The sequence below is a fragment of the Manis pentadactyla genome, chromosome 14 (assembly GCF_030020395.1).
Source record: "Manis pentadactyla isolate mManPen7 chromosome 14, mManPen7.hap1, whole genome shotgun sequence".
Lineage (NCBI taxonomy): Eukaryota > Metazoa > Chordata > Mammalia > Pholidota > Manidae > Manis > Manis pentadactyla.
Genome location: NC_080032.1, coordinates 58,328,915 through 58,342,002, shown reverse-complemented (window position 1 = coordinate 58,342,002; position 13,088 = coordinate 58,328,915). Strand labels below are relative to the sequence as shown.

General features: G+C 38.5%; 1 protein-coding gene across 2 annotated transcripts in view; it reads left to right on the top strand.

The window, feature by feature from the left end:
- The window catches only part of ADIPOR2 (adiponectin receptor 2), a 104,444-nt gene that overhangs the window by 73,231 nt on the left and 18,125 nt on the right, over nt 1-13,088 (top strand). Inside the window, exons 1-2 of one of the 2 annotated variants that reach the window (XM_036907243.2) lie at nt 7,353-7,489; nt 10,218-10,337. In XM_036907243.2, the coding sequence (XP_036763138.2) occupies nt 10,272-10,337 (66 nt within the window). In that variant the 5' untranslated portion in view covers nt 7,353-7,489; nt 10,218-10,271. Of the gene's footprint in view, nt 1-7,352; nt 7,490-10,217; nt 10,338-13,088 lie in introns of those variants that run through there. The other variant, XM_036907233.2, reaches the window with a different exon arrangement.

Sequence of the window (13,088 nt, the reverse complement as noted above, 5' to 3'; positions counted from 1 at the left end):
TCCCTCCTTCTGCTGACATTAGGCTTCATTTGTTCTTCTTTTTCCAGTTTCGATAATTGTGACGTTAAACTATTCATTTAGGATCATTCTTCCTTCTTTAAATAGGCCTGGATTGCTATATACTTTCCTCTTAAGACTGCTTTTGCTGCGTCCCACAGAAGTTGGGGCTTTGTATTGTTGCTGTCACTTGTTTCCATATATTCCTTGATCTCTATTTTAATTTGTTCATTGATCCATTGATTATTTAGGAGCATGTTGTTAAGCCTCCATGTGTTTGTGGGCCTTTTTGCTTTCTTTGTACAATTTATTCCTAGTTTTATACCTTTGTGGTCTGAAAAGTTGGTTGGTAGGATTTTAGTCTTTTTGAATTTATTGAGGCTCTTTTTGTGGTCTAGTATATGGTCTATTCTGGAGAATGTTCCATGTGCACTTCAGAAGAATGTGTATCCTGTTGCTTTTGGATGTAGAGTTCTATAGATGTCTATTAGGTCCGTTTGTTCTAGTGTGTTGTTCAGTGCCTCCGTGTCCTTACTTATTTTCTGTCTGGTGGATCTGTCCTTTGGAGTGAGTGGCATATTGAAGTCTCCTAAAATGAATGCATTGCATTCTATTTCCTCCTTTAGTTCTGTTAGTATTTGTTTCACATATGCTGGTGCTCCTGTGTTGAGTGCATATATATTTATAATGGTTATATCCTCTTGTTGGACTGACCCCTTTATCATTATATAATGTCCTTCTTTATCTCTTGTTACTTTATTTGTTCTGAAGTTTATTTTGTCTGATACTAGTATTGCAACACCTGCTTTTTTCTCCCTGTTGTTTGCATGAAATATCTTTTTCCATCCCTTGACTTTTAGTCTGTGTATATCTTTGGGTTTGAGGTGAGTCTCTTGTAAGCAGCATATAGATGGGTCTTGCTTTTTAATCCATTCTGTTACTTGGTGTCTTTTGATTGGTGCATTCAGTCCATTTACATTTTAGGGTGATTATTGAAAGATTTGTACTTATTGCCATTGCAGGCTTTAGATTCGTGGTTACCAAAGGTTCAAGGGTAGCTTCTTTACTATCTTACTGTCTAACTTAACTCGCTTATTGAGCTATTATAAACACTGTCTGATGATTCTTTATTTCTCTCCATTCTTATTCCTCCTCCTCCATTCTTTATATGCTAGGTGTTTTATTTTGTGCTCTTCTGTGTTTCCTTTAACTGCTTTTGTGGGTAGTTGATGTTATTTTTTGCCTTTAGTTAGTGTTTGGTTGGTCTGATTTCTTTGCTGTGATTTTATTTTCTCTGGTGACATCTATTTAGTCTTAGGAGTGCTCCCATTTAGAGCAGTCCCTCTTAAATACCCTGTAGAGGTGATTTATGGGAGGCAAATTCCCTCAACTTTTGCTTATGTGGAAATTGTTTAATCCCTCCTTCATATTTAAATGATAATTGTGCTGGATACAGTATTCTTGGTTCAAGGCCCTTCTGTTTCATTGCATTAAATATATCATGCCATTCTCTTCTGTCCTGTAAGGTTTCTGTTGAGAAGTTTGATTGCAGCCTGATGGGCTTTCCTTTGTAGGTGACCTTTTTCCTCTCTCTAGCTGCCTTTAAAACTCTGTCCTTGACCTTGATCTTTGCCATTTTAATTATTATGTGTCTTGTTGTTGTCCTCCTTGGGTCCCTTCTGTTGGGAGTTCTGTGTACTTCCATGATCGGATCGATTATTTCCTCCCCCCGTTTGGGGAAATTGTCAGCAATTATTTCTTCAAAGACACTTTTATCCCTTTTTCTCTCTCTTCTCCTTCTGGTACCCCTAGAATGCGGATATTGTTCCTTTTGGATTGGTCACACAGTTCTCTTAATATTGTTTCTTTCCTGGAGATCCTTTTATCTCTCTCTGTGTCAGCTTCTGTGTTTTCCTGTTCTCTGGTTTCTGTTCCATCAGTGGCCTCTTGCATCTTATCCCTTCTGGTTATAAATCTCTCCTTACAGAGATTGTTTAATTTCTGTAATCTCCCTCCGGACGTCATCCCTTAGCTCTTGCATATTTCTCTGCAGCTCTGTCAGCATGGTTATGACCTTTACTTTGAATTATTTTCAGGAAGATTGGTTAGGTCTATCTCCTTCTCAGGGGTTGAGTCTGTGATTTTGGTCTGTATCAAATTCTTCTGCCTTTTTCATGGCTATAGAGGTATTTGTGTGGAGCTAGCGTGTGTGTTGTTTGGGAGATTGTCCCTTCTTGCTGGTTTGTGACCTTCCTCTCCTGGGAGAACAGCAACCTCTAGCAGCTTGTGCTGGGCAGCTGCGCACAGACAGGGCCTCTGATTCTTGCCCAGCTGCTGTGGAGTTAAGCTTCACGGATGCTGTGGAGTTACGCTCCATGGTTGCTATGGGTGTGGCGGCTCAGTCTGCTGCTCCAATATGGCAGAGCTGCGTCGGAGGGGAAACAGGTGGGAGGCTGTTTATTGCCATGAGGGGCCTCCAATGTGCACTGCAGCTCACAGGGGGTTAGGGCGCCTGGAGTTCCCTGGGATTCCCAGCTGCTGGGCTAAGTGTCCCGGGATGCTTCCATCCAGCTGTGGGTTCCCTGTCCCTTTAAGACTTTCGAAAAGCACTAGCTTTTCTTTGTCCCAGGGGCACTGGCTGCAGGGACCCGCTCACAGGTTTTACTGTCCTGTTCCCCTAGTATCCAGCACCCCACGCACTGTGTGTCTGTGCTCTGGTGTGGATGGCTAGGGCTGGCTATTTAGCAGTCTTGGGCTCCCTCTCCCTCCCCGCTCCGACTCCTCTCCTCCCGCCGGGAGCTCGGGTGAGGGGCGCTCGGGTCCCCCTGGGCCGCGGCTTCTATCTTACCCCCTTCAGAAGGCACTGGGTTCTTGTAGGTGTAGATGTAGTCTGGCTGTTGTCTTGTGTCTTCTGGTCTCTCTTTTAGGAATAGTTGTATTTGTTGTATTTTCAAAAATATATGTGGTTTTGGGAGGAGATTTCTGCTGCTCTACTCATGCTGCCATCTTGGCTCCGCCCCTACGTTAACTTTTAATTGTGGATGGTATTATGATTGTGGATCTCTGCAGCACTTTGCTAACTTGAACTCCTATTTAAATGTGTAATTTATGTCTTGCCATTCCCCTACGTGCATTTTAAATTTCAGCTGAACTGATCTCTTTTCCTCAAAATGGTACTTTTGCTTTTCTTTCTTGACCATTCTCTTGCATCTGCTTCCAAAGCTCTGTTCCTCATGCAATCTTTCCTGAGTTCCACACACTGTGTCTTTAAATTAGCTATACCTTATTTCTGTTATAGTCATTTATGTGGATAATTTAGCCCCTTATTTGAATAAGTCCAGGAAAAACAGATTATATTTTACTCATTAAAAAAACCCTTTTAATAAATATTTGTTGAACTGAATTACTCTATCGAACTGAGTTGGGCCAAACAAGTAAATATTTAAGAGTTAAACAATTAAGAATCTGGAGTAAAGGTAAAGTAGGACAACCAAAATGAATTCTTTTAAAAATTTGATCATAAAGACCTTTCATCTTTATCACTATGGTTCTGTCTTTTCAAAGATAAAATACATTGCAGAGAATTGTCATTTTTGGTTGCACTTTGGATGTATCATCAGGTGAATATCATTGTGTTTATATAACCAACTTAGTCTTTTCACAGATGTACTTCACTGAATATAGGAGAAGAATACTTAGAAGTGTCTTTGTGCTCACTTCAGAGCATTGACCTCTCTTTAAGTTTACATATAGTGATTTATTCATAGAAAGCCTTAGAGAATTAAGTTTTATGCCTTTATTTTAGTCAGCTTTGGTTTTAATGGTTTAATCTTAGAATGTGCTGTTTCTCTTCATAATTTATTTTGATGAGGGTAGGAGGTATGACATCAGAAGCAGAAGAAAGCATGTAGTTAACACTTAATAAAGATGCAATGGGTGTTGAAAGAGATCTTTGGGTATTGTGGTTTAGAGTGGCTGCTTGATAGGAAATTGAAAGTAATTTCTACTCATGACAGGGTAGTTATTTGTTTAAAGATAGTATTGGAAGACAAAGAGTATTTTATATATAGTGCCCAGGTTAGGTTTTTCAGATCATCATAGGCATGGCTATAAATTTGCCCATTTACTCTAGAAACGGCATTTTTTTTATCTGGTGGCGTAGTCAGTGTTTGACGCTACCACTTTATTCCTAATTGTTATCCTGCATGTAACCTAGGGAATTTACCACCCACTTCATGTAGATCCCTAATCAGCAACTTTTTAATGCTTGAAAACAATAAATAGTTGATTATGGCCTATATTGTAGACATTTGTTTTTTGAGAATATATTTGTGAGTATTCTGCTATCAGAGGGTGAGAATTGGGGAGAATACTTGATAAATTAACAGACTTGTTAATACTTTGCACTTCTGAAGGAAACATTCTTTTATAAAAATTAAAAAAATTTGCAGGTATGTTGTGATGGGTGGAAATACTTATCTTTACTGGGATATGTGTATCTGACCACTGACCACATTCTGCTTCATGACATACACTGGACCACTGGAGACAGAATTATTATCATTGGTGGTATTTAGTAACAAAAAACTGATCAAGAAAACTGGATGTAGTTATATATCTTAGAAATGTAATCTGTAATGAAGTTCTTGCCTTACATAGAGACTTGCTTTCTGCTGAATTGAGATTAGGTTTCTTAGAATCACCTTTTGGATAGAAAGGGAGGTTGTAAAAGATGAGAAAATGTATCCAGGCAGCCCTAATACTTTGCAAGGTTCTGGTTTGCATGGGTTTCAGTTTGCCATGGGTTAGTTAAATAATAGCAGACCCTCACCAGTATGGTTCACATGTCAGTTACTATGGTATATTTACTGTAACTGCATAAAACACAAACTTTTCAGTTAGCTCTTCAGTCCATAATCACTGTGTAAGTAATAGGTGTGCATGATTATTGGTGACCAATCATGCCACTTCTTTGAAAGTCTGCCAGTGACTAATTGGTTATTTTACATGTGTTACTCATTTAACACAAGACAGCAGAGAGTATAGTTGTATTGCTTCCCAGTGGTAAACCCATGTGACTTTTTACAAAAATGGGTAAGAAGGAGGGAATTGGCTAATAAAGACAAAAGTGAAGCAAAGAAATGAAAATGATAATGCTGAAAGTGGAAGTCAAATAAAACATAAGTGGCATCATGGAATAAATAGCCATTCATGGTATGCAGCCACGGAACTTAGTAAAGGCAAACTCATCAGTATAAATGAGTAAAATGTTTGTGGCCAAAAGGATGAATCCTGAGAGGTGATGCAAGCAAACTAGGGTTACCCTAGTTGAGAACAACTGGTTTAGACTTTTCAAGTATTTTCTTAATTTATTTCTCTCCTTTCCTTTTTCCCTTCTTCATTGTGGCCTTCTCTGTTACCAAAGTAATAGTTTCTAAAAGCAGATTTAATAATGTTCAGCTTCCCTGGCTTCATATTCTTTAAATGCTCAGCCTTGTCTACAGGATAAAGCACCTTCATATCAAAAGCCTTGAAGAAGCTGGTTCCTGCCTGACTGCACCTCCATTCCTCCCCTTCTTGTTTGAGTCTGTGTTTAAAGCATTTTATTGAGGGATGAGTTACACAAAGAACATTCTATTGAGGGATCGTTTAAGCACAGTGAAATACGTAAATCTTAAATATATGGTACTATGACACCACATATGTGTGGCTATCACACAGATCACATTCGGATGACTTCCGTTGCCACAGAAGCTTCTCTCTCGCTCTTTTCTAGTCAGTAAGCCTCCCACCTTACCTCCATTCTCAGAGGTAATCATTATGCTCATTTTTGCCACAATAGTAGAATTTTGGTTTTGCTGGACCTGATGTAAATGGAATCATCCAGTACATGCTCTCTTCATGACTAGTTTCCTTCGCTTGTAACCATCTTGTTTGTATGTCCGTAGCTCTTTTTTTTATTACTGAGTAATAGTATGTTATATAAATATATAACATCTGTTTATCCATTTTCTTACTGACAAATACTTGGGTTGTTTCTGTTTTTTGACTACTAACAAATAATGCTGCTATGGTCCACTTTATCTTCTTAGATTTTTTTTTTTTTGTAAAATATGTAACCTAAAATTTGCCATTGTATTACATTCACAGTGTTGTACAGCCATTACCACTATTTCCAGAATTTTTCATCACCCCAAAGAGAAACTTTATACCTGTTAGTTGTAATTCTCCATTCCCTCCTCCTCCAAGCCCTGCTCTTGGTAACCTTTAATCTACTCTCTGTCTCTATAAATGTACCTATTCCAGATATTTCATAGAAATGGAATTGTACAATATTTTGTGGGTAAACATTTCACTTTAGCATAATGTTCTCAAGGTGCATCCATGTGGTAGCACCTATCAGAATTTCATTCCCTTTTATGACTGAGTGATAATCTATTGTATGCGTATGTCACATTTTGTTTACCTTTTCATCTATTGGTGAACATCTGGATTGTTTCTGTACTTAACCCTTTTTAGCTGCACATCACATTTACTGTTCACGGTAGCCATGCTAAGCCATATATTGTTAGTGTCATGCTTTTTCTTTCCTCTGCATTTTTGGAAATGTGATTACTGTAAACGTCTTGCCTTTCTCCTGTCATGCCTGGTTGTTGAGGGCTTACACATTTTTCTGGGCTTGGTTCAGATGTTACCTTTCTAGAACACTTACCAGTAGTACCAGAGTTAACTGTTTTCTCTTTTCTGTTTGCATCAGGTCCTTTTCATACTGCTCAAGGCTCATTGCTGTCATCATTTACTTACAGGCATGTCTTCTCCACTAGATTGTTGTACTTTAATGTTCTCAGTACCTAGCCCATCATTTTTATAATAAAGACCATCATTTATTTATTGTCTTCTGAGTCCTAGGTCCTACAATTATTTCTTCATATTCATTATGTTTGATCCTTAAGACACTTGTGCAATGTAGGTACAGTATGGTTAAATGATGTTACTGAAAAGGAAACGGATGCTTAGAGAGATTGTATGGAATTTTGTCAAAGATTACAGAGTGTATCAGTAGTCAAAGCTCATCTGGCTTCAAATTTACTCTTAATCCATTATAGCAAGCCACTTCTTCTTAAAAGTGTTTGACTAAATGAATAAACAATGTTTTTGGCCCCTGGCAGGTGTTTGGCATAGGCCATGCATTCTGAATGTACCTGTCTTTTCTTTGACCAAACACGTATTAGCACTGCAGGGGACAGAAAGCTGTTCTTTCCTGAGCGCAGTGTCATTGCTCCTCGTCCTCCCCTGTGACTGAGATGTCTCTCTTTCCTGCAGACTTGTACAGTGGTGAGTGCCCACAGAAGAGGCACCCTATCCTCATTTTCCTTACCTAAGTCTGTAATTTAAGATTAAATGTGTGAAATGTCCAGTGAGGCTGCCTTACCTTTACTTACCAACAAGCCCTCTATGGACACAAATGGACTTCCTTCAAAATTAACTGATTGTAACTGATCCCATTGATACTTCACACTGTTTGCAATTTAATCACATTTAACTTGTGATATTACAGGAAATACTTAACTGTGGTTCTGTTTCATGTGCTTTTTGTAGTTCTATTTGGAAACTGCCGACATAATTGTATAAAAATCAAGATGTAATCCTTGTTTGTTTCTTTTTGTGAAGAATCAAATACATGTTGAACATGTATAAATATTTGCACTCTTTCACATTTTATTGTAAGTTTATATTTAAAAGTCAGTTTACTAATCATTTTAAGCTGTTAATCTATTTTCAGTTTTCATATGATTGATGTTTTAGTGGAGTTTCAACATTTTTATTTAATTTTAATTAGGCACACAATCCTTTTAAATATTTTGTTGAAAATCTTTTACAGCATTGATTAATTTAGCCACTATGTAAATATATAAAATATTGGCCACAGCTATTTTGGGACCTGTAGGGAGAGAAGACAAATATAGACACTAAAAATCTAGTTTGGGAAATTACACTAAAGAAGTAAAGGGCTATCAAACATGAATAAAACAGTATAAGTCAGTAGAACTACAGCTGTAATCAGATGTTATATTAGTTGCCAAATGAGGTGGTACAGACTAAGTGCTAAAGAAGCTGAGAAGAGGAGACATTGGTATGGGTTAGGCAGGGTATACAGTCTCTGGTGAAAATTGTTTCTTCATTTGTGGGGAGTGAAAAACTCTTAAATATTATAATGGTTTGTAGACCTTCAAAGGGCCACAGTACATAAACAGATATACAGTATATTTGTGTTATTAAAATTTCATGGGGATGGGGGAAGCAGTCCAAAAATACTCCTGTGGGGAAGTGAGGGGAAGGTGGCAACCATGTTGAGAAGAAAGGTGGAAACACTAGGCTGAGGCAGTTCAGGAAGAGTTGTGGACAGGAAATATGACGGGCGGGATGTTGAAGGATGGATAGGTAAGTTTTAGGTAAGTATAGAATAGAAGGGAGGGTGTTTTTTTGGTAAAAGTAGTAGAGAAGCAGACTCAAGATAGTTTTGGAGAACATAATTTTTGAAAATTTGAGATTGGGTTTATACATATCTCCCATGTTGCTTAATAGCTTCCAGTTACCATAAGTGAAAAGTGGAAAAATGAAACCTTAGGATTTCTTTTTAAATACGTTCAAAGCAAGTTTTGTGGCATGCCTCTTTACCATCTAGTTCTCCAATAGGAGGCAGAGGATCTTCATTTCTTCATGCAGTCATGTTAGCAGTACTGTTGGTCCAGCAGACTCTAAGAGTCTTAGATATGGAATTACAGTTCTCCTGGGCTATCATTATTCATTGAGTCACAGAATTCAGAATTCTAGACAATGGAGAAGACTGTAGAGATCATTTAAACAACTCCTTTTAGAGGCTCAGAGAAGTTGAGAGATGTGTATAAAGTTCCATTGGTGTTAGTGGCATACTCCTTGGGTCCTTGACCTCTAGTCTACTGCCCCCCTCACAGGATTATCCTGTCTAAACTAGTGTAGATCTGGAGGGGAAGGGGGGTCCCCCTCCTGGAGCAAAGTCCCCTATGAATCTGGTGAAATTGAAGTAAGGCAAGAAGAAGGGCAGGTTGGGAAAAACCTGCCCATTTTTATTGCTCACAGGTTGCTCAAATTTGGTGACAGGTATGGCTCCGTCCATTCCTCATGGCTGCGGTGTGCATGCTCCCCAAGTCCTTTCTTCCCCAGTCCCTGCTAGCTCTGTGCTCCGTTTTCCTTCAGCCACAGTATACTCTCTACTTCCCTGCCCACCCCTTTGGGGAGGAACTTTATGGGCTGGTCCTTGGTGACTGGCAGACGCCAGACCAATTATGTGCCAGGAATGGAGGAGAGGAGAGAATGGCCATTTTCTCTCCACCCCTTGCGTGGATCCACCTGAGGCTGCAGTGGTATATATCCATTGATATGTAAATGACAAGGCCAGGTGGAAGATTCTGGAATTTCTGCCATTTACCCCACAACTAGTATGAAGCTTGATTGTAGTGATTTATCCCTTAAGGTCTAGCCAGATTGTCATATATTCCTGTTTCCCCGAATAAATCGATCATTTCCTCAGGAATGTGGAAAGACAAGGGGTCTTGGGTATTTTTTTACTTTACTTCCACTTTACTGGTTTTAACTTTGGGCAATTTGGTTAACATCTTTGCCTAATGTTCTTTATATGTTAAATGGGGATAAGAATACGTACCTAATAGGTGGTTGTCAGGATTAAATTAGGTGGCCTGTGTAAAGAAGCTTTGTGCTTGGCATATCTTAAAAATTTAGATGTTTTTCTCCTTTCCTTCTTTTCTCCTAGATCACTTATCATATCTTATTACAATTACTTATTTTATATGTACCAATTGGGGTTCTTGGAGATTTTCCCCTCAGTAATTTCTCAACTTTATGTAATAACATTATGGGCCTTACCAATATAATTCTTAAAATAAAAATGAACCATTCAAGCTGCCCCAGGAATTTGCTACTGAAACAAACACAGACATGCTGCTGTTGTAGTTTATTTGTTGGAGAATTGAGTAATAGTTTTCATTTTTAGTACTTAACACAAGTCTATAATAAACTCTCTCTACTTCCTTTATTATTTGCCTGTGGCCTATTTTGGAACTAAAGAGAATTTCACTATAATTCTTCAAGGAAAGTGTATTGATTGATTGTTTCATTTCGTTCCTGGTCTCTGTCCCTGACTGTCTGTGATTGCCTTGCAGAGCCCTGAGGAGCAAGAGTGCAATGATGAAGCTTCTCCGGAAGATGAGGGGTTTATGGGCATGTCCCCTCTTTTACAAGCCCATCATGCTATGGAAAGAATGGAAGAGTTTGTTTGTAAGGTAAGATGGCAGTTTCTTGGTATTTCCATGCTATGTATTTAACCCTTCCTAAACAGAAACCTTTAAAAAGAATGATAGTTCCTTAGCCTTTGGTTTGCTTTGGCGATGATCTGGCAAAATGGAGGCAGAAGCAATCTCAGGACTTTGACTGTTGTAGCTCTGGGCTGGAGGGGGCGCCTAGCTCTAAGCAAGTTCACTATGTATTTGGTGAGACCGAGTAACAACAACAGAACATTGTGGGTAAAAAGGGGCTCATATCAAGCTTAATCTCATGGCAGTAGGTTAAGTGCTGGAATCTGATCCATTTGTCACTGCCCCTGGCTCAGCCTCTGCTCCCCTCTCTCCTGCTTCTCTTTGCCCTGGCACCAGGAGGAACTCTTAAAGCAATACTTGCTGTAAATAGCTTATTGCCAACAGGTATGCAGGCATGCGCCCGGGTAGTTGGTTAAGTGTTACCTCATTGTGCATACACAGTGGGTATCAGGTGAGGATCCTGGCCATGGAACTTCCATTTTCCCTACACCTATTCAAGGCAAAATATATTTGTTTGCAGCAGCCATGATAAAGTTTTGATAAAACTAGAATATCCAACTGGTGTAAGACTTGTTTCAGTCTTTCCTGATAGAGGTTAACAGGGTAGATGTCTTATCGATTGTTTAGAGAAGATAGGGTGAAAAATTGATGGCGGTTGATGACTGGAGATACTAACATGCCAACTCCAAGTCCTTTGAATCTGTTCTGCTGTTTGTGATGGCAAACGTGCTTTTCTTTCTAGGGATCCTATGGGTAATTAAACTACTCTTAAGATAGAACTGTTTCCCAGTTTTAATGCACATCCAATATTTTCAGTTTGGCTGGTATATTTTCTGTCTCTAAGTTTTTTCTTCCAATTCACTATCTGATTCATTAGAATCTTTTGTGGGGATTTTTTCCCTGCTAAAATGGTAACTAGAATTGGGATTGCTTGCTTAGAGAAAATAATCAAGGACGCTGGTAAATTTATAGCCACTTGATTATTCTGATGAACAGGGGCCCTGCCAAGTATGATTTAAAGTCTACATAAGTGAGTCTGTTTGTGGGTATATGCATATACTCATTTATTAAACATTTCTGGGTAACTCTTGATCATTTAGAGAGAAATTTTTGTGATAACTTTTTCATGGGTTTTATGAAACCAAAGCTTTTTATTTTTTATGCATGTGGTCTTAGATCCTGAAAACTCAATTAGGTTTTCCTACATTCACAGTGATGCCAGAAATAATTGGGACCAGTTTAAACTAGAGGATGAGAAGAGAGCATTATAATCTGAATGTAGATATTCCTTCCACAATAAAGGGATGGGTTGGGAACAGTAAGGGAGGAGTACAAACATTGTGGATCTATTTCTTTAGTCAGGGAAAAGACAAGTAAGATGATAGATCCATTCTAGTGATTGCTGTCATAGGAGAATTAGCACAAAATAATACAAAAGGTTTAGTTTCAAAAAGATGTTTTTGAAAAAGCAAGTTTGGTGTTACAACTCTCAAAGTTGAGTATTTAGTGTCTGGGCCTTTAGGGATTTTTTGTATTTATAGATCAGTGGGGTACTGTCACTAACTTGTGTGCCTTTTTGTTCTCCCTGTTTGAACTCTGAGTGAAGAATGAAGCAAATAAAACTTTGAATTTAACAGCTAATGGAGAATAAATAGAACATTTGCTTGCTAGAAACTATAATTTACTGAAGAAAAATGAGTGGGGCACAGAAGTCACTACCATTCCCTTAACCATCCCCTAGTTGTTTGTGAGAACAGAGTAGAGTGAGGGTGCTTCCTATTGTACGTGTTCTCCAGGGGCTCTTGAAAACTAGCCATGTCTAGTGACACAAGGATCTATTTCTTAGACTGGAGGCAAGTGAACAGAGACAATATAAAATGAAGTATCCTGTGGTCTGACTGGCGTTCTTTCCCTTTCGGAGATGCTTTTTTTACAGGAATAGGGGAGATAAAATCATTCAGTCTTAATGGAATGTCCAAGTTTGATCTGTCTCTCTTTTTTCCAGCCTTCAGTTGTTGGCTGTTTTACCAGCCTAGCCAAGCCTATGTGGGAATAGGAGGTGTTTTTTTTAAATTATGTTTTGTGCATTAGATTTCTCTAACACAAACCCAGTGGACCATTGCTAAGATGTTTGATTTAGGTAGTGAGTTTGTCAGGCTTTTAAATAAATATGTTTTTGGCTAAGCTGTGATCCTGTTCTTTTTTTCCCAGGGGGTGAAAGAAAATACCTGCTTGGGTTGGCATTTGGCTTGACTCCAGGTTGAGAATGGGGGTGCAGTGTCTGTTGACTGTGGTACTAATTCCAGAATTAGGAAAGTGCAGTTGCTTGGCTCAGTTTTTAGATAACTAGTATGTTTGTTTAGAAACAATGGAAAAAAATCACTGATATATGCATATATAACAAGAAACCAACATCTTCTGACTATAAAAAGGAAGCATTTGACTATTCTGGCTGTGTGTGGTAACACAATAACACTTTTCATATGGTCACAGCAGAGCTGTTTGCACATTGTGAACTGCCTTGAGTATGTAAGGATAGATTTCCATCTTCCTGGCCCTCCTAGAAAAAAATTCTCCTGAAGTGAAACAGAGTAGCAACACTTTGTAAGGTCAATCTCAACAATACTGTCTTTTCTCAAATTCAAATTAGATAAAAGAAATTTGGTATCTTGGTGTGTCTCTCTCTTTCTCTCCAGAAAGTCCTGTGGAAGATATATG